Below are 21,269 nucleotides of genomic sequence, written 5' to 3'. Positions count from 1 at the left end.
ACAGCTGTGGGTGTGTGATCATGCTTTAGCTGTACTTGTGGAAACAACTTTGGAAAATGACTATTGTAGTGGGTAAACTTCCACGTGGGGATGCCTGCGGTGAAGGGGGGTGGGGGTATAAACAGGATTCCAAAGACACTATTGTTTGGTCTTGGATAAACTTTTTCTTTTTTTTTACAAATTCTATCTCCCTCTTCAACTGTCCAATTCTCCACAGCCATGCTAACCACCACCAGCAGCAGCAGCAGCAGCGGCGGCGGCAGCGGCAGCGGCGGCAGCGGCCACCTAATGACACAGTGAACTGAGAAAGCCTTTAATAAACAGTGTCCTTCAATGACAGTGAACCACAGTCTTCATACTGCAGTCTTTTCCTGAACGAAAGGAAAGTCTTCCAAACACCAACTAGTATGTGATTCAGAGAGAGAAAGGAAAAAGTTGATACTCACCGTGCACTAAAAGGAAATAACCATTCTCAAAAAAAGAAGAAGAAGAACAAGGACCATTTTGGCTAATGTTCAGCTACCAGAAAGAATCATCTCTGTTAGTTTAAGGCTGTTTCTGTGATTTTATTTTTGTTTCCGAGTTTATTACTGGTTAAGACGATGCCTATATTTAAAAAAGATAACTTTTACCTTTCCTTGGGCCAACTTTAGCTGTTTCATCACTCCAGACCTTTGCCTTAAACTGTGCTGAAATCATTGATTTTGGACAATTTCTAGCTCTCTGTGTGTTAATGTAGACCAATTTTAAAGATTTCTGGTCAATCGTGAGCTGTTTTTACTCGTTGGGGGCTAGATGTAGCTATATTTAAATATATTTTGGTTCACTATACTATTGTCTAGTTCTCAATACATTTATTTTCAAATTACTCAAAGTTAGCTGTATTTGTTTTAGCCATTTTTAGCAACTTTCTGTTAGTGATCCTTGCTTGTTTCTTAGCCAACGTGTAGCTAATTTTCTTAACTTTTAATTAACATGTTTTGGCCTATTACAGCTACAGTACTTCATGGTTAACCGCCAACTACATTCCTTTGTCTGGTATGTAGGGAGCAAACAGACTTGTAACAGTGAAAAAGTCCCAGCCACCAAAATCTGGCCTTGGTTAACACTGGACTTCCGCTCACCTTGCAGGCTGAAAAAATAAATAAAAAAATAAACTACAAAAAATTCTACAAACGTGGTGGCCTGGAGGGACTGAAGCTCACTAAGAAGCTGTGAGCTCCTCTGCAGAGGCCGAGTGTTGAGGCCCATCCCTGTAGATAAATCCCTGCAGGGAAGGATCTCACCACATGCTCCTCTCTCCGTTCTGTGTCTGTCAGGGAGGATCCGACCATGCAACCACCCTCTGATGATCTGTCCTACATCTGCAGAGAAGAACTAGACCAGAGCCAAAGGAAATGCTACGGTTACATAAGGAGAAGGAGAAGGAGAAGGAGACTGCTGTTGTCTTATTTGGAATCCAGAGAGGGGGAGAGGAGGTAATTTGATTTCCAGCTGTTCCTCTGACTCCTGACAACACAGCCACATGACGCTGACACGGCTGTGTCTGCTGCTGCCAGTGTAGAAAACGTGGCTGACACTGCCGCCTAGTGTCAATATTTAGATAAAACATCAGCAGCACCCTGTGGCAGAAAGTGAAACCGTTTCACAACACAGGTTTTATTCTATAATTTCCGTTGTTTGAAAATTAAATGGATGTGAGGTGTGTGTGTGTGTGTGTTTTGGGTTTTTTAAAACTTTATTGACTGTTTTAACCTATGGCTGTGTTGCTTGTTTCTCGTGCCATACTTGTTAGCCATGTTTCAGCCCAGTGAACACAACATACTTGTTTATTTGATGTGTGTTGTTTATTTTGTAAAAAAAACAAAAAAAAAAAACTGTTGCATTTAAAATACATGTGATTGCACAAACAACTCTGATGCTACTGTTGGCAATAATTGCATAATTCTAATTCCTTTATTCCTTTTTAGTCATTCTAATGCCTTTAATACTTTACTAACTAAAATGCTCTGCGCTGCTAAACCTGTCTTCTGTGATAAATGTCATAACAGCAGTTAAATCAAACATATGGATCATAAAATATAAATCTTTACTAATTGTTTAGTTCAACAACATCCTGACATACCGACCAGTATTTTCCAACTGATTTCTAATATACAGTACATTTATCTAAAATAAAATAAAAAAACATAGTCACATAAATAACAGATATATGTGACTACAATACCCTGTAAATGTTTTGTTTGTTTTTTTTACTGCAGTTTTCCTGGTCACTCTTTCTTGCGCAGGTGAATGTATACGACACCACTGCACAGCAGCAAAGGGACACACACCCAGGCCAGGATGAAGCAGTAGCCGAAGTGTCCTGAAGTCAGTTCTTTGGAGCTGGGAAGGATCTCCTTATGGTGTAGTGAGTAGATGAGAGCCGCGGAAAATGCAGTGAGACCTTAGAAAAAGGAAGTAACATGACTTAAGTAATTCAGTTTTTGTAGTGTAAAAGATTTAAACAGAAAACCTAGAATTTTATTTAGCTGCACACTTTAAACATTATTTAGCTTTATACATTTCCTTTCCAATGCTAATGACTATGATTTAACTATAATTTGCAGTGAGTTGAGTTTTAGTGGCAACTTTATTTAACTTAAATCATACGTGTTCCTGTGCAGTGAAGTGTCATTTCCTGCGTTTTGGGATTCAACTCTGTTAAACAACATTTTGTAGAAAACCTCTCTTGCGGTTGAAGTCAACTTAACAAGTGTTAAAATGACTCAGTCACACAATCACACACAACACCAGGTCTGAAAATTAGGTGGCATGCATACGACAACACTGAGTCTAGACCTGCTGGAGATTTCTTCTAGTGAAAAGGAGGATTTTTTTTCTCCCCACTGTTGCCACAATGCTGCTCAGTGTCTGAGGTCATTTGAATTTCAATAATATTAATGAACCTTAGTCAGACTTTTCCTGGTTAGTAAAGCAGAGTCTTACCATCGTAAACCTTTTTACCTGCGAAGACTTGACAAAGTCCAGTGAAGTAGAAGAGTCCACCCTTAGACATGGTGAACAGTTGTCCCAGGAAGACCAGGAAGGAGACAGAGGAGAAGACAACAGAGAGTACCATCAACACCTGCACTGCCTGGAGCCACTCTGGTGAAAGGAAAACAAGTGATTTTTATTTTATTTTATTTTTTATTTTTTGCTGAACTACCCATAGAAAGGGTGTGGAGAAATTGATATGTATTGAAAGAAAACAAACACCAGTTTCTTTGGAGGATGCACACAGCCAGGTTCCTGTGAAGTTGTCGAACCTGCAGTTGTACCACAAGTCAGAGTTCTCCATGCCATCCCACACCCACCAGGACTTTAAAGAGAGGAGATAGATAAATATATAACACTTAAATTCTAACAGCATCATTCAGCTACTGCAATAAAAAAACCAAACCAACAAAAAAAAAAAAAAACTCAGAAGCTCAGTTATCTTTTTGCATTGTGGCCCATGTTAATTGGTTATATGTATACAAGATCAAAATATATGTATATATTTTCTAATATATATCTATATATATACATATATATATATGTATATTTAGCAAATCACAAATTTAATCTAATTGAGGGCCACCGAAAACAATTTCAAGGGCCCTGATTGGTCCAAGAGCCAGGCTTTGGACACACTAGTAACTACAGTATGTTGTGTATTTCACCTTCTCCATGGTTGCAATGAACAGCATGGCCAGGGTGATGAGATGAAGCAGGGTCACAAACATTACCAGGTATGCCATTTTCAGTGTGCTGGAGCAAAATAAGAAAAAAAACACCGATTCATTTACTGTAGCTCCTTTTATTTATGTTTACAGATTGAGAATCTGTGCAGGATTTTCCTGTTCTTGCCTTGATGTAAACAGGGCTAAAGCTGAACACAGTGCACCCTGTGTTTTACAGTATGAGTTCATGCTTCAAAAGGGTTCAGTGGGTTCATGTTTCAGAATTCTCCTTGACTGGCCTCAGTGTTATACATGGTACAGCCAATCTTTACAGAGCGTGGGCAGGTCTATGGAGTCTAAATGATGCCAAAATATTCATGCAATCAAAGCCTATGCTACCTTTTAACTGAATGTTGTGAAGAGTCTGTAATTTAGGTAACATTTTGGTTTCATTAAATCTGCTCCACTCATAAAGTAAAAGAAAAACAGCCTTTATAGCATTTCAACCTAGAAAAAAAGCATGAAAAACAAGTCACGTAGGCTTCCCAATATTCAGGCACATGTTCTTAAGGAAAAGCATTTAGGGGAATATGAAACAGGATGAAATAGTCCATGAAAAGATCTTTATCTTAGGAGAGGTACAGCACATTTGGGTGGGCAGTGGAGTCAAGATTACTCTTAATTGCACAATCTGACCACTGGAGATGTAATCTTTCATGTAAATTTTTTTAAAAGAGAATCCCGTAAATAAGTGCAATTAAAAACTGATGTTTCAAAAATCTACAGAACAGAAAGGTCATGAATACATTTGCTGAATTTATTCATGCTATAAATTTATAAAAGAATATATTTTAAATCCATATCAAATCTCTGAATTGTATTTTTATTGCTTCCCATTCATTTTAGGGTGTGTGTTATAGGATATTTTAATCAAGAGCCACTTCGTTGACTCGCCTGCCTAGAACCTAATGGATTCACATCGTAGTTAAAGAAGTATAAGAGTCAAGAATCAAGAAAGGTTTTACTCACCACGTTAGGATCTCAAATGTAAGTTAGCAGCGTTCTCACTACTCTACTACGCTCCAACCCTCTTGGTGGTCCTCTCCTTTCGGGCAGTGCCACACCTCCCTATATTTTTTCAAGCACCCCAGCCAAACTTTCCGAGGAGAACGCCCATTTCCTCTGAGCAGAACAGTGCTCCCTTTTCCTCAGCCTCACAGTCCCTCAGAACAACATCACCGTCCCAAAAAGAGTCCAGTGAGACCCGCCCAATAGGCTACAGCGGAGCTGAGGCACGTAAACCACATGAAGAGATGTGCTCTTTAAACAGTCTGCTGGACGTGCTCCCACAATGAGCATTTTGCCATCCCTTAACCAAATATTCACAAGGTGACTCTTTGTAGAGTGAATGTGAAAAATAAACACAGAGCTGCAACATAGCTGACATTTCTGCACCGGATTATTATGGGCATTCGGAGAACACTGGTCACAATGACAAACAACTGGGTGGGACACACCAGGCAAACATGACCAATTTCATAAACAGGAGCAGGGTCAGCAGAGGGTTCAGCAAAACAGAGTATTAAGCTCTAGTCCTTCACATCCATAGTAAACAAACAGTAAATGGCCCTGTGCTATGCTAACCTTACTGTTAATGTCTTTAAAACCACCATGTTCTTCTGAACCTTCTGGACTAAAAATTTTTTTTTTTATTGATGCAATATACAAGTAAAATACACTTTTTATAACTTCAAAAATATTTTTGACACATTTTATTTGTTTATTTGACTTTTAGCTATGTTTGTGGTTTAAGCGACCCACTGAGTCAGTTTTTCTTATTGTCATCCTTTTTTGGCTAACTTTGATTACTTTTGCTAGATTTATTCATTTGCGTGTTTTGATTAAAGGTCACAATTAATAACGTTTAATCAGCAGCACAACATTTAGTTAACTTTTTTCTATATACCCATTTTTAATTGATTTTTTTTGTCTGCTAACTGGTATCTATCATTGGAATGTTTTTAAATAACTTTCATCTTTTTTCTTACTTGTTTTTAGACTAGTATCACACCAAATCAATAACCATGTTACAAAATGTAAACCCACAAACGTTTAGTAAACTAAATAGCTCATGTTAAAACTGAAGGCTAGCTTTAACTCACTGGCTGATGTTGTCAGTCAAATTTTTGATCATATTTTAACTAAAGAAAATTATTTTGAACCTAAACTTCAAACTTGTATAAATTAGCGCTAAAATGCACATTTAAATTATTCCTTGGAGAAGACGACACCATAACCAGGTTATCACTCAACAACAACAGCACCCTTGGTTAGATACGTGGAACCTTAACTCTAATTTAGCACTGCCAGATATATTACTAAATATCATGAGTGAATCATGACCATCAATATGTTGACAAACTAATACAATATTAGAAATGTTTATTTCGTAGTCGAAACCGGTCAAATCTGACGAAGGCCCGCACCCCTGCGTCTGGTAAATGGTACAATCCGTTGCCTAGATACGAGTAGAAGCCGATTCATTCAGCCACGCCTTTCCAAAGCTTTTATATTTTCTCAAGGCTCTTTAGGACCGAAGACCCGCCTGAAGCTCTTTTTTGATTGGATTATGTCCAGAAAAGCCGACAGATGATTGGTTTACGCTGAATACGAGCCAATGAGAAACTGCGTAAAGGCGGGATATTGCCCAGCTGGGGTGGGATGAAATAACGGAGGTTTAAAGCAGCGTATGCTTTTCTTGGCGTATTTACACTCAGAAAGGTGAGATAAACTGGGTTTTTAAACATTGTCTTGGACTTTATCTCCTCGAATAGATACGATGAAAATGACAGTTTTTATTATGGACATTAACAACACGACGGTGCTCAGCAGTATGTGCCAGGCGGTCGCTGTAGGTCGCTATGGCTGCTCTCAAAGAGCTGTCTCGTGCTTAAGTGAAGCCATGATAAGTTTTAGGAAAACTTTGCTAACTACTTAGCACAGCATGTAAACACAGCTAGCCGTTGTCCATCGGGTAATTAACATCAGGCGTTTGAAGAAAAGTGTCCTGCTAAGCAAAAAGCACAATTTCCTTTATTGAGCATGCGTGAGCCAAAAGGAATGTAAGTAATTGTTTTCCAAAAAGTCTTTCGCTCCTCCTCGTCAGACATTTTGGGAAGAGTGGTGTTGCTTCGAATTAAAGGTTTAAAATCCTAAAACTGTGTGAAGGCGGCACCTAACAGCCCAGATAAGTGTCGGTACAAGTGCACACACTTCAGTGAAATGCAGATATTTTAAATAAACGCAAATGTAGATTATCTGACGTTTGCGACAAGAACATCTCATATATGGTAATTTATGGTATTACTAAATGATAGCACTCAACAAAAACTCAATATAGAGTAGGAGCATGTGGCTTTGCATAGCCCCGGGTGATGCTTTGTGTCATAAAATGCATGTGTGTGTGTCATTGACATTGAAAGCTGAGGCAGCTGATTATACCTGCAGGTCCAAACATGACAGTATTGTTTTGCATGCCTTACAGGGTAAGCCAAGCACATGAGACCGTGCCATGGATGAACTGCTACAACAGTTGGAGTGTAAACAGTTGGGGATGTGTTGATCTTGGCACATAGAGATTTGAGTCTTTGGAGTACCATGTAGTAGACTCCGGACCAAAACAACCACAACAGTTGCACGCAGCTTCAGCAGACCTAAGACATAAACATGGATCATGAAGAGGTAACACTTTGCTGAAGATGTTATTTGTGCACAGACTGTACACTGTAGTCATTTACCTAAGAAGGTATTTTCACTCCTGCTTGTTTGCTTTTGTTTTTGTTTTTTATGTCTACTGCACCTAAAGAATGCTGGAAACTGGTTGCCAAATGAAGCCACATGTTAATTGGTAACTTTCAGTGAGCTCTGGTCTCTGGAAATAGATTATATTTCTTTGTACATGTAGTAATTATTTCCTGAAAAATTCTAACATCGAACTGTTAACTCTCGGGTTACTTTGGTAAAATGTGCTGCAAGTTTTGTAATTCAGAGAAAAGTGTGAAATAAGACAAGGGGACAAAGGGAATGTGCTGTGAGTACCAGCTCTAGGAATTCACTTTTGCTCCTTCTGTTATGTTTTGTTTTGTGAAAGGAAAACAAGTGGTTTTATTTTTTTTATTTTTTGCTGAACTACCCTTAGAAATGACCCTTTAGTTAGTTAAAGAGAAAATTAAATTGTGGTAATTCTGTTTTTAGTGGATTTTTAGTGGAAAACATTCTTACTTCTTTATTTTTTATTTTCTGAGCTTCTTCTTGTTTTCTTGACTTTTCATTTATCCCCTGGTCATACAAGTCTAGACCATTTGGTGTGATGTGTAAGTACATCACATTGTGAGACATGATACCAAGCTTGTAACAATACGTTGAATGTTGTTGGAGGGGGCGATCACTCGTGGGGTAGTTTAAATGCTGCATGTGGCTCTGCTCAGGTTACAAAGGCAGACAAAGTGCAGTGTTGAATTCAGTGACAGGTGTTTAGAGCTGGCATGCTGCTCAGATGTTGTGTGCATCTCCTATGCGTCCTACAAACGGATCAGCTTTCAATGAGACTTGTGGCCTTGAACTAAAGCTCCTGTGCTGTGGTTGTAAGGATATTTAAAGTGTTTTCATACAGATGATTCATAGCATGCATGTTCACTGTTGAATATAGCTCAGTAGCTACGGCTTATTTCTAATGAAATCCTGCCATTCCAGTCATTGTGATGTTTACGTCCTCAAAATATCACCACCAGTTTTATACAATATGAATCAGTTCTTTAGCACTACTTTACTCACTACTTGTGAAAGACAAGTAAAAAAAAAGCATTTAGCTAGTCAAATACCTTTGGTTCCTCCTTCAGATGACTCATGTGTCCCAGATGTTGGCATGTCAAGAGGTTTGACCCGGAGCTTTGACCTTCAACAAAAGTGACTGGTGTTATTTTATTTAGTAAAGCGCTGTTATTTAAACTTAGAGACCGTAACCTTCAGTTCTTTCCCTGTGTTCTCAGCAGCAGGATGAGCTGGTGCAGATTTCTATGCGGCTGCAGGAGGATGGTTTACCTCCAGACGCCACTGAGGAGGAGAAGCATCGCTTTCTGTGGCAGCAGCTGCTCGGAAGTGAAGCAAAGCTCCATTCAGTCACCCAGGAACTGCAGACTTTACGAACCCAACAGGCCAACGAGATGAAAGAGGTGAGAAATGTTGGCCCTTTAAAAATCCTGAAAAAAACCCAATACCCAGAATCCATCACTCACATTTTCCTCTTCACATGCCAGGTGGAGAGCTATGTTGCACACATTCGTGGACTGTTAGAAGAGCGCGAGAGTCTGACGGCAGACTATGAGAGAGACAACGAACAGTTGCGACATGAACTTCATCAGATCAGACAACAACAAGGTATAACAACTGATACTGCAGGTGGTATTCTTTCCTTTGATCGTCCACAGTTGTGACCGGTCGTGGCTTCTCGTAAGAGGTGAGCACTTTCCAGTACTGAAGTCTCTTTCTCTTCAGAGAGCCAGAGCAAAGAGCTGGCAGAGATGCTGGCTCAGGAGGACCTTGGGGAGATGGGCCTGAGCAGCCCCAGTGAACAGGTGGCTTACTTGCTGGTGGAAAGGGCAACTTTATTGGAAAGGCTGGAAGCTGCTGAAAGAAGACTGGAAAGTCAGAGCTTGAGCGGAAATTTGATGGAAGGCCAACAGCAGGTGAACGGCCTCCTGACACCACAACAGGACATTTATGTACATGCAGTTTTCTTGAGATATTGTTGAATATTAGCTTTCCAGAAGTCATAAATAATCTTTTATATGAATGGTTAACCTAAATACAAATGTAACACAATACAAGTATAAAGATGTCAAGGTTATAATAATTGAAATATAAAAGGCACAATATTTAGGAAGGCAGATCGTCTTGTTTATTAGTGGAACTGTGTTTTTGGGACCAGGGGCAGGAACACATTCAACACTTGGTGGGAGAAGAGCTCAGGCAGCAGAGGGAGGATCTACAGAAAAGAATAGACTCCATGTCAAAGGTGAGGGGCCTCAACATTACCACAGTGAACATCATAATATTTTGTCAAACAGTTCTTTAGATGAGTCTGTAAGGTTGTAAAAGGTAAATGACTGCCACACAGATCCTTAAGACCGTTAAGAATTATTACATTTTCAAAATAAAACATCTTTTAGACTTTATTCTGTGAGTATTGAGGTCTATAACATTGATACGTTATCTTTAAATGAAGAATTTAAATGAAAATGACCAGATTATGAAGAAAATTATTAAAATATTTTACACCATCAGCACATTGTCCAGTAATGGTCCACAGACCTTGGCTTGGCACATATTTAACATGGGGAGAAAATCTTTTTTTTTGCTAATTCCGTTGTATGAAGAATGACTTTTAGCCAAATGCAGTGATTTCCAGTACAGTTATACATCTTCCTTGCTGTGACTTTCCACTGACATTAAACAAACACACACATACACACACATTGGTCTTTCCTCTCAGCAGTGTACATCCCAGAGTCCATGGAAGAAGCTGTTTGGTCTCCGCAGGTCGGGTCAGAACAAGCACAGTATCAGCCCTGTAGGTTTTCACCCCTCAGCCTTTACTAACTGTAATTACTAACAGCAAGAGTCACATAAAGGTTTGATCCTCTCATTATATGTGAAGTCAATAAGTACAACACACTGTACCAGTGGTTTGGTACCAGCATGTCACAGGTACCAGCATGTGTACTCTATGACCCTGGACTCACTCTACAGCATGAATCCTGAGATCTCACTCTCTCTAGCCCCGTGGGTGGGGGTGATTATGGTGATGAAGATGACGGTGTTGATGGTGGTGAAACTAATGCTCAAACTGCATGTCTTCTCCCACAGCATGGCCCTCTCCACACATCCACTCTTCCTTCCCCGCTGCACTCCTTCCACTCCTAACCATTCTCAATTCCTTTCATAACACCAGGTCCACACTGAGCAGATGTCCCAGGAGCAGAACGAGCGCCAACGTTTGGAGAGAGACCTGGAAGAGGCGTCAAGGAGGCTAGCGATGGCTCATCAAGATATCCGCAGACTCACCAATGAGCTGGATGTTGCCAAAAATAACATCATAGATTCAAGCGGTGAGAGGAAGATGTGTAGTAATAAATAAGTTCAATAAGTAAGTTTAATTAATAATAAATTAGTAATGATAAAAATAATTAATAAAACAGTTTCTTATGTGGATGTCATTCAAGGCCAATTAACATGAGATATTACAGATTATATTTCAGTCAACTTAAACCTTAAATAAATCTTAAATTAAACTAGTTCCCATTAAATTAAATTATGACTAAAAGTGTGTTAGAGTTTAAAAGACTAAATTTAGTTTAAAAATGTAAAAGTTTTATTTATAATTATGTACAAATGTCCCAGCTTTCAGACCATATTTGGTTTTTATTACAATTTTTTATTCACCATTATACTATTTCTTTTATATATTTTTTCTGATGTGTTGATTGATGAGTGCAGTGAGCAACAAAGGGGAATCTGAGAGGAGGTGTGTTTCTGCTCTGTAGACCTTATAATATGTTTATAATCTCAGGACCTGGGATACAGGAAATGGTCCAAGAAGTAGAAAACCTGAGGGAGGAAGTGGACAAACTGAAACACTGTGGTGAGACAGGTTTTCATACTGAGACACAGCCTGATTAGAATCTGGTTAGCTTTCTGTTTCTTTTCACTCTCACTGTCAACTTTCTTTTGCATGTGAAGCTTCTGGAATTGTTAGAAAATAAACTGTTTGTGTTTTCCTGCTTTGCAAGTTTCTAAATCACAGTTTTACCAGCATTCTTGACAGAAACCTTGACTCTGTTTTAACAAGGAAATACATATACTCAGCAAACAGTATACAGTGTTGTACATGGTCAAGAGTATTTTGTCTGCAGATGTGATGAAGATACAACAAGCCAAAGAGGAAAAGGACAGACTTGAAGCAGAGAACAGAACACTGAGGGAGAACGTGCACAGAATAGAATCTGAGAGGAAGAATCTCCAGAAGCAGGTGCAGAGTTAACACGTGTATTTAAGTACAGATGTGGTCAGAGCAGCATGGTGTGACTTTGTTCCATTGTTCCTTCTTTTCAGTTTGAGTCAGACCAACATGTTGCTGCTGAAGATGCTCGAAAGGTCACGAACCTTGGCATTGAACTGCAGAGCAATTCTTCTGCCTTATCAGCTCCAGACAAGGATCACATTCACAAACGGTAAATAAATACTCACCACAGTGTTAAAAAACCCCATCATATATCAATGATCATCAACTGGTGACTTGTCGGCATGTCCTGTCACATCATGTCATGTGTAATCATTTCATCTCATGTGATGTATCATACCGAGGTAAAAATAAAATGAAAGATAATTAAAAGAGATCACATCAACCAAGGGCAACAGTTAACCCCACAATGGGTCAGAAATAAATCACTGTAGTTCATGTGTGAAAGTCCAGTCGTCCTTGTCCTTCAGGTGTCACGAGGTGATGGAGGACGGACTTGTGCAGGTCAGAGAGCTGCAGCGGCAACTCCAGCGACTGCGCAACCAACAGGAGGAGCTGGAGGAGAGGAACGAGGAGCTGGAGGCGCTGCTGGGTGAGGCCCAGAACGCCAGCAAGGAGGAGAGGCATCGGCATGAGGGGGAACTGGAGGGAATGCACCGCAGGGTAATGACGCCACCACAACCTTGAACAGACTTCACTACAGAAGTATAAAAAAAGTAACAGTGGTTAAAGCATTGTAAAAGAGTCTTAATGTCGTGTGATTGTACAGATCAAAACCTTGGAGGCAGAGCTGAAAAAGCAGGATGTGCATGAAAAAATAATGAGAAACGGAGAAGAAGTCAAAGAATCCTTCCTACAACTGGTACAAAATTATCTTTATTTTTTCTTTTAAACCTGTTTTGTTACATACAACACATATGATGTTTATGATGTATTATAGTAGTGAAAAATATTAGGAAACCCAATATGACAAATTACAAAGGTTAAACTTAAAATACTTTCCTCTGTGTGTGTGTAGCACCTAAGGGACGCCAGCCAGGAGAGAATGGCTCTTCTGGAGGCCAGACTGACTGAGGAGAAGGACTGGAGAAAACAGCTGGAGGTCGACCTGAGTGCTGCCCAGGCCGCTCTCAAAAAAGACAAAGATGTAAGAAGAGGTCACTGCATGTTAAAATGTGACGTCTCAGAGCAAAGGCGTTAATCTTTGAATATGGACGATAGGCTTTGCAGATCGGTGAGCGAGAGTTGAAGAAACTGAGACTGGAGATCAACAGTCTGCAGACAGAGTGCCAACAGGGGAAAACACTCATCAAGAGCCTCACACAAGTCAAAGGGGAAAAAGCTGTTCTGGAAGAAAAGGTTTGTTCGTTTTTATTTAAAATTAAATAAAAATTAGGCTGACAAAATAATTCTAATTTGTGAAGTTAATCATGTTTAAAATTTTAATGTATTTTATTGCTTTATAGCTTTCAAGTTATAAAAAGATATAAAGTTATGACTAATCATGATTAATGATTTGTTAGGTGATTAATTGTGATTTATGTCTTATTTTTGGTTAATTAGGTTATGCATAATTCATATGGTTTGGCAGCTTTATTAAAAAGAAAACGTTTTTCAAAGCCAGTTAATAAATAAAATGACAACAATAAACAAACTTATTTACATAAGTGTTTGCTGACTTTCAGTTGGCCCAGATGGACCGAGCCCACAGCCGACTGCAGAGTGAACTGGAACGCTTTAAGGATAGTAACAGGACCCAAGAGGACCTGAAGGAAAACAGGCTCCATGTGGACCAGCTGCAGAACCAGACCGATCGTCTGACTGCTGAACTGGGCAGCCTCCAGGCCACACACAGCGCACTTAGGTTGAAATGAGTTCATAGCTGCAGAAGTTGTAATATTTGCATTTCCAAGACAGGGCGTCATCTTTGAGGTTTATATGTAAATTGCACATCGTCTCCATCCTGCAGGGAAGACCTGGTGTCCGAACGGAAGCAGAGCGCAGATCTTCAGGCTAAGCTGAGCTCCAGTGTCCAGGAGAAGCTGGCAGCTGAGGGAGAACGAGAGAGACTGGAACTTGAGATCCAGCACCTGAGTGAGCAGCTCAAGTGGCATCAAGAGCAGGTCTCCTCTATGAAGGAAGTGGTCAGTAGCAGCCAGAGGCTCGAACTACAAACAGCTGAGTCCCGACTCGGTCCAATGGAGAGGAGCAAGGATGACGACTCTGATCAGGTAAAGGAGTTAGAAATCAGAGTCATCAAAGAGGTCACACCTAATTTAACACCATCTTTAGCACATAGCTACCGGGCTAATGAACAGCTGGAAAGACGGAGACACATTCTTCCTCTACATTATAACGTCATTATTTTAACGTGTGTGTTTTGCTTGTAGCTTTCACGTCTGAAACAAGAGCTGAACCAGCTGCAGGTCAAACTGCTAGAGGAGCAGCAGGTGGCTTCTCAACACCAGATGGCTTTGCAGGCCCAGGTCCATGAAGCCCAGGCTCATATCAAGGTACAATTCAACATAACATCGTCTTCAATAAACTCCGGCTCTCATTTGTAGTCGTCTTTTGTGTTCTTTTTGTTATCTGTTCTCATCCTTTAGTCTCAGGATTCAGTGCTCAGTCAGAAGTCAGAGGAGACAAAGCAGATGAAGCAGGACCTGCAGCGGGCCCAGAACCTGTTTGCTTCAGCAGAGAGAGAGCTACGTTATGAGAAAGAAAGAAACATGGACCTGAAGAGACACAACACCCTGTTGGACCAGGAAAAGCTCAAGGTTTTTGTCCTATCATAGCCCATGTGCAGTTACATATATTATCACCATGTGGTGCTAATCTGTGTTATTGACATTTAAATTATTTAGTATAAAAGACATTTTGGCTTTTTTTAATTAGATTTTTGCAGAGCTGAAGCAGGTCCAGACCAAACTGGTTCAGGCAGAACAGAGTGTCCACACCCAAGCAGCGGAGAGTGAACGTCAGCAGCACAAGGTCCGAGAACTGGAGCTGGAACTAGCACGGAGCTCCACCAGTTCTAGCGCCACCACCAGTCTCCAGGAGGACCTGCAGGCTGAAAGGGCACGGCTCATCGCTGCTGACAAAAAGGTCAGTCCTGCTGTGGTTATACTTTATAGTGTAATCAACAGAAGTAGCTGTAATTTCAAAAAGTCAGTGATGTCATATGATTATCAACATGTCATCCACCTTTTACGGATGTTGGTAATGTCTGGTGTGAGTCACTGGTGAATCTGCTGGTTTTGCTGTGATGGCAGGTGTTGGAGTTGCAGCAGCAGCTAAACAATGCCCAGCACCAGCTGCGCATGGAGGAGGCTCGGGTCGGAGAGAGCTCCCGCCTGGAGAGGGACAACAAGGACCTGTCTGACACCTTGTCAGCGCTGAGAGCCCAGCAGCATGAGGAGCACATAACCAGGTCACCCTCCTCACCCCAGCATCTTTGACCTGTTTGTTGAAGAGCACCACTGTGATCCACTCCTCTTGGTGACCTCCTTTTTTCTACCAATCATTTTTTTCCTTTTTCTGCCTCAGGAAGCTGTTAGAGCAGCGGGAGGAGGAGCTGCAGCAGCAGGTGCGCTCCCTGAGGCTGAAAGAGGCCACTCTGAACAGGAGCAACACCGAGCTCAGCCACCGTGTACAGCAGCTGGACACTCGCCTATCCATCCTGGACGCTGAGCTCAGCAAGGCCAGGGAGGAGGTGAGGAACATTATACATCATTAGTACCGCACGGTTCTGGAAACCTGGCATATTTTTGGCTCTTTCCCAATTCAGTGTCTGCAGCCTGCTAAACATTTGGCTGTGATTTGTCGACGACAGCAACCAGATCTGTCCTGATTTGTTGGCAACATCAACGACAGCTAAAGTGTTGTTTACGCTGCTGCTGCATTTCACGTCGCCAACAATAACAGAGACACTGCACCAGTGCACTGTACTATATATCAGCATAAAATAGTGTTTTTTTTTATAATCACTGTAGCAGGTATAAACAGACTTTCCTCATTCACATTCAATGCTCAGTCATTCTTATAATACACAGATTTATTAAGTCATGTTTATTAGCATCTGTACTCATGTTCATGTTAACATTGTCATTCATAGAAGCTTTAAAAATAAATAAGAATATAAGTGAAGCATCTATAGCCCTCCTGTATCCATTTGCTACATAATGTTGGAGCCATGTTAATAAGTATTTCATAATACTAATATGTATTTTTGTAATGTGTTAAATTTGTGGACATATTTGGGGGAAATATTTTTAAGTGTCAAAAAATGTTGCCGCCCACCCCTGGTCCACAGTAAATAGCAGTTCAGCTGGTTATGAACTGTATTTTATGACATTATGGTATGTGTATCCTGCAGGTGAAAAGCAGCCACGTTACCAGCCACAGGCTGCAGGAGGACCTGGCAGCCAGTCAGCAGGAGTGTGACAGACTGCAGGCGGAGCTGCAGCAGGTTCTCCTCCAACTTGACTCACACTTTCGGTGAGACATGTAACATATGTATTTAGACGACATAGTTGAGAGTTGAGTCACATTAGAAACGTGGTTTCTATCCTGTGATTGGTTTGGTCGTCCCTATTGTTTTAATGCAGGAAGTACAATGAAAAGCAAAGTCAGCACAAGATCAAGCTGAGACAGGCCAAGCAGGTGTTCGTCAAGGCAACAGCCCAGAGAGATCGCACCATACAGAAACTGGAGAATGACCTGTTGCTGGCAGCCAGTCTCTCTCACAAGGTCACACACACACTTTGAACACACATGCAACCCTCTCACTGTATAACATAGAACATGGGGAATATTAACATATTCTTTTATATATTTCTTTTTTCTTCTGCTCTGTGCTGTGGTTAATAGGAGAAAGAAAGCATTCAAACAGTGATGGAGGAAAATGAGAAGCTCTTGGAGGAGAAGAGAGAGCTGTTGAAGAAGGTCAGTGAAGCAGAAGAAATGGGAAGCAAAGGGATGAGGACGGCCTCCACTGTTCAGCACAGGTATAGTCACAACGAGCTGTTCCTCAGTGACAAGTACTATATCATCCGAGGTCATGAGGTCATTTTGAATGTCTTCAAGGGTTAACGTCTTAGAAGTCGAAAACCTGCAGCTGCAGGAACGAACTCTGAAGCTCTCCAATCAAGTTAGTTCCTTGGAGCGTGCTCTGAGGAACGCCCAGTCCATCTGCAGCCTCGAGGTAACGTTATACAGTGCACGTTTTCACGGTGTTGACAGGGGGCGTGCTTCTCAAACATTCACTGGCACTTTGTAATGTTTTAAAACAGTCGTACAATCATGGCTAATGCTGAATTATTAGAAGGTAAGAGAATTGGTTGGAGCCAAATAAACAGGGGTGACCAGCCCTCTGTCGTCGTACTGTAACAAACTGCAGAATTTCTAACAAATCCTCAACAGAATATCAAGATAATGCACTCATCTGAGAGTTTGCGTGACAGCATCTTGCAAGCGTCCACCCTAAGGTAGGGCAAAATGGTTAATTATAATTATTATGGTGTATGAGCATAAAAAGACTTATTTGTTTGTATTTTTTATGGCTTCAGTTTGACGACAGGCTCCTGTAACCCTCTCAACATCCTGGACAAAATCTGTCGTGTGAAGATGAGCGAACAGGTGACGGAAAACACCCGAGCGTCAGTCTCCACGCACCAGCTGTCGGAGCAGGGTTACCTGAATCTCACCTCACCACTGGTCGTTCCAGAGGCCAAAGGCTCGGAGGGCAGTCCTCACACAGGTGACAAAGTCTGAGATGAGTTCACAGTGTTTCAGTGTCAAACTAATCACAGGAATCATTGCTCAGTGCACGTATTTAGAAGCACTCGTCCACATCCACTCCGCCTTATTTGAGGAGTAAAGTTTTATGCCTTCTTGTCCCACGCCATTCACATCTTGTAAAAATCCAACAATCTCTTGCCACAACTTGCACTACATAGTGTGAATCTGTAGTGTGAATATGTTGTACATTTAATGAATATCATTACAACATTGATATTCATGGATGTAAAACTGCGTAACGATACAACAGAGAGCTGCCAATCATGTGAGATGTGTCCTGTGTCAAGAACAAATGACACATCCACTGTGACCACAGTGAAAGAGTTAAAAAAAAAAAGTCAGTAATTCTTTTAAAATTTTTTTTTTTTCCAAATAGATATTACTGAGAGAGTAATAATGAAAGGGACCTGCCACTGTTGTTCTGCTCAGGTACAAGCACTTTTACATTTGTATATAAAAAAACAAATTCTTGTTTAACTTTATAAATACACATATGGACAATGGAGCTATCTCTAAAGCTTCTTTAAAGTGCCATAGTTGTCTTTTTGTTTGCATTTCTTTACATTTAGTTGCGTCGTTGTTTGCACCAGTCCATGAAAGCGAAGCTTTTGTGTTGTGGAACATATACCATATAAATGTAATGCATGTGGTTGACTTTGAATGATATTTGTTAAAAGAGCACTTTATTATATAAATGGTCTTACTTGTGTTTACATTTGAGTAAATGTAGCAGTGGATGTAAATGGGTGAGATACCAAATGGTATGCATTTGTCCCCGAGTTGAATCCATCAGGGCCGTGTTTTCTATGAAAAACGATAGTGGTGTTAGTTTATGGTTTTACTGTGTTGAAAATATCATTGAAAACGTGACAATACCTGTGGATGGCGCTGTTGACCTACATAGTATTTCTCAAATGATGGGTCGCAGCCTTCACAGATGTACGATAATCGTATTTGTACGATGATTTTACCCTTGGTGCGATGTATGATCAGTGATTCTGAAAATCCCTTAATGTCCGATAATCTGACCCTTTTGACCCCCAACTCCAACAGGATACAAACAGAACATTCTCTGCTTGTAATTTGCGGAACCTGCGGAAATAATAAACCTGTTATTTAGTATAACTGTGCCACATTAGAATGTGAGTTTGGTGGCTGGGAATATTTTCCTTAGAATGTGAGATTTTTCAGTGGCTATGGTGTGTATACCATCAAACACACCGATACAAAAGTAAAATGCATTTAAAAGTACCAGAATAACTTCATAAGCTGACGAGAACAGAATGTCTTATAAATATTAGGAGACCTTAAGAGACGAAAATAACTTTTTGAGAATAAAATAAGTTTACGAGAATAAAGTCATATGTTCGTGAGAATGAAATTTGCAGAGTACAAGAATAAAGTTGGAGGTTTATAAGAATTGAGTCAAAAATGTATGAGAATTCATTCGTACGTGGTTTAAAACAAATGAACCTGTAGCCTAGACAGGACACAGCACGTAGGACAGAAATTGAGGTTTTTAGTTGGACAGTTTTAATAATCATTCCCTTTTTTCAATGTTTTCTCCGTCTTTTTACATTCATACTATAAGTAAGACTTTCTTCTCAAAAATTAGACTTTATCCTTGTAAACTTTCCCTCAAAACCTTCTCATAAACTTAAGACTTTTTCCTGTTATTTTACCTCAGCAGAGAACTGTCTTTCTGTGTGGCATTTGTTACAGTAGAATCAACTGTTGTGTAATATTTGTTCACTGTAGAGACTGTGGGGTTTGGTTTTTTTTGTTTTTTTTTTTAATGTGCCTGAAGCAATGAAGTGTTAACCTAATTTGCTGCTTTATAAATAAAGAAAACTTTTTTTTTTCTACCGACATGAACTGTGATTATAAAACTTTTGAAAACAAAATATTCATAAATAAATGGGTTGGATTTAGATTTATGAGTCTGACTTGAGTAAAGAGGAGGATTTGTAACAGTCTTTTTATTAAACAAGGTAAAGATACAAAGCTCTTTTTTTTCTTTTTTTACTTTTAAACATTGGTAACCTTAGTTTAACTTCTCAGTCTTGGCTGTGCATATTGAGTTGTCTGGGAACTGAATATGAAACCACAATGCAAGACAGGAAAAAAGTGTAATAAATCTACGGAATATCTTTTCAAAGAGGAGGTGGGTTAAACAGTTATCATACAGTTTACAGCTCAGGATCTCCATGCGGAAGGAAACGGAATCCAAAAACAAAAAAGAAGAAATGTTTACACGACTGAATACTGCAGAACACAATACAGAGTAATGTAGACGTGGGATGATAAAACAATGAAGGCTTACATGTAAGTAACTGATATAAAAGGTGAATATTAATAACATACAGGGAGACTAAAATAATTACAGTTAAGTGCATACATAAGCTTTTACAAAAAAAACCCCAAACAGAGCATGTTTATGAAATCTTAAAAAATAAGTACTATTAAGTGAATAACCTCTTTTACAGTACAGCAACATGTACATTATGCCCCACCCCTAACCACCCGCCCAACCCAAACCCCAGAAAAGAGTAAAAGCTGAAGAGGCAGGGTCTGTTGTTGGCGTGAATATGTGTTCAGGCCAGTGGCTTGAGTAATACGTTTTTTTTTTTCCTTTTCTTTTGAAAACATTACTATATACTGTATATGTATTTTACAATATTCTCAGTTCCATCTCAGATGTAATGTTCTAGCTGTAGCACCTGTTCTGAAGTGCCCTGAAGAACGCAGGGTACTCTGTTAGTACCATACAGAGTTTAGTTACAGTAAAAAAATATTACAAACAATACTGTGTACAATTAAATGTTTTTAAAAAAAAGTACAAACAAAAAAAAAAGCAAAGCTGGAGTGTTGCCTCCCTATGGTCTAAAAACAGGCCTATGGGTTATGACTGTTACTGCAGTTCAGTTTAAGAAGGGTAAAGCTTATGATTAAAGATTACAAAAGTCTAAAATGGGTCGAGAATAACTTCACATTTTGGTCCAGTGGTCAGGCTTTAGATTTACCACTTCACTATAATTGTGTTTCAGCTTAGGTGTGTTTAAAATTAGGGCTAAGTATGAGCAGAGCTGGTATTGGTGCATGTGCAATGTACTCAGGATAAATGTCTAATGCTAAGAAATAAATGAGAAAAACAAACAAACTGAAGAGTTAAAAAACACTTGCTTTCTTATATGGCACATGTTAATGGGATGCGACGGGAAAATTGTAATGTTAGAAAAGTGTTAAAATCTGAAAAGTGTTGTGAAGGTGAATGTCTCTGTGTATGTGTGTGTATATATATATATATATATACACACACACCTATACATGTGTGCATATATGTATTTTGTGTATATATATATACATACACACCTATATATGTACGCATATATATACACACTCACACACATTATATAACCATTTTCTGTCTTTTTTTGCCTACAATTACAAACTCATTTCAAGAAAAGTTGGTACGCTTCCTAAATATCTGGTGAAACCAACAGGAAGCAGTGAATATGACACTATACTACAGTACTGGTCACACCTGCAGTAAAGTAAAAGTAGAAGAGTATGACTTACATATATTTACACGCTCCAAAAAAATTAGGACAGAGGTGAAGCCAAAAGGTCAACAAATGATTGTATCATGATTGCGTAGAAAATGAGTATGCGTATGTATTTTTGCAAGA

At 39.7% G+C, this 21,269-nt stretch overlaps 2 protein-coding genes across 7 annotated transcripts; one reads left to right on the top strand and one right to left on the bottom strand.

The window, feature by feature from the left end:
* Positions 1–1,963: 1,963 nt before the first annotated feature.
* LOC103384932 (epithelial membrane protein 3-like) lies at positions 1,964–5,187 on the bottom strand. The gene is made up of 5 exons (XM_008318636.3): positions 4,734–5,187; positions 3,705–3,792; positions 3,259–3,361; positions 3,007–3,147; positions 1,964–2,446 (listed from the first exon to the last, which is right to left on the bottom strand). Exons 2-5 carry the CDS (start codon positions 3,780–3,782, stop codon positions 2,271–2,273), a joined length of 498 nt encoding a protein of 165 aa, XP_008316858.1. The 5' UTR covers positions 3,783–3,792; positions 4,734–5,187; the 3' UTR covers positions 1,964–2,270.
* An 827-nt stretch (positions 5,188–6,014) lies between these two features.
* On the top strand, positions 6,015–20,405 carry ccdc30 (coiled-coil domain containing 30). 6 transcript variants are annotated; one of them, XR_003050969.1, is made up of 29 exons: positions 6,015–6,485; positions 7,249–7,445; positions 8,753–8,935; positions 9,020–9,140; positions 9,258–9,448; positions 9,691–9,777; positions 10,255–10,332; positions 10,714–10,870; positions 11,332–11,403; positions 11,675–11,790; positions 11,874–11,992; positions 12,252–12,444; positions 12,551–12,643; positions 12,800–12,928; positions 13,003–13,140; positions 13,467–13,645; positions 13,751–14,012; positions 14,172–14,294; positions 14,388–14,558; positions 14,677–14,886; positions 15,054–15,211; positions 15,328–15,493; positions 16,157–16,278; positions 16,389–16,530; positions 16,651–16,787; positions 16,867–16,984; positions 17,073–17,107; positions 17,203–17,267; positions 17,349–17,398. XR_003050969.1 is itself a non-coding variant. In XM_008318635.3 (28 exons), exons 2-28 carry the CDS (start codon positions 7,431–7,433, stop codon positions 17,551–17,553), a joined length of 3,747 nt encoding a protein of 1,248 aa, XP_008316857.1. In that variant the 5' UTR covers positions 6,015–6,485; positions 7,249–7,430; the 3' UTR covers positions 17,554–20,405. The 6 variants fall into 6 exon arrangements, 4 of the variants coding, with proteins under 4 accessions (XP_008316857.1, XP_016891752.1, XP_016891751.1 ...); XR_003050968.1 differs by having other exon boundaries at positions 17,073–17,267; positions 17,349–17,432; XM_008318635.3 differs by lacking the exon at positions 17,073–17,107 and having other exon boundaries at positions 8,756–8,935; positions 17,349–20,405.
* The last annotated feature ends 864 nt before the right edge of the window (positions 20,406–21,269 follow it).

The sequence above is a fragment of the Cynoglossus semilaevis genome, chromosome 10, assembly GCF_000523025.1.
Source record: "Cynoglossus semilaevis isolate Cse_v1.0 chromosome 10, Cse_v1.0, whole genome shotgun sequence".
NCBI lineage: Eukaryota > Metazoa > Chordata > Actinopteri > Pleuronectiformes > Cynoglossidae > Cynoglossus > Cynoglossus semilaevis.
This window is presented reverse-complemented; position numbering and strand designations above follow the sequence as displayed.

What these genes read in the sequence shown, in the direction of transcription:
- ccdc30 (XM_017036262.2), top strand. An exon ending in CTCTCAAAAAAGACAAAGAT is followed by an intron (nt 12,929 to 13,002) that starts GTAAGAAGAGGT and finishes TATGGACGATAG; the next exon opens with GCTTTGCAGATCGGTGAGCG. An exon ending in TTGCAAGCGTCCACCCTAAG is followed by an intron (nt 17,268 to 17,348) that starts GTAGGGCAAAAT and finishes TTATGGCTTCAG; the next exon opens with TTTGACGACAGGCTCCTGTA.
- LOC103384932 (XM_008318636.3), bottom strand. Translation starts at nt 3,782, where the DNA reads ATGGCATACCTGGTAATGTTTGTGACCCTGCTTCATCTCATCACCCTG. An exon ending in TCATTGCAACCATGGAGAAG is followed by an intron (nt 3,362 to 3,704) that starts GTGAAATACACA and finishes CTCTCTTTAAAG; the next exon opens with TCCTGGTGGGTGTGGGATGG. An exon ending in TGCATCCTCCAAAGAAACTG is followed by an intron (nt 3,148 to 3,258) that starts GTGTTTGTTTTC and finishes TCCTTTCACCAG; the next exon opens with AGTGGCTCCAGGCAGTGCAG.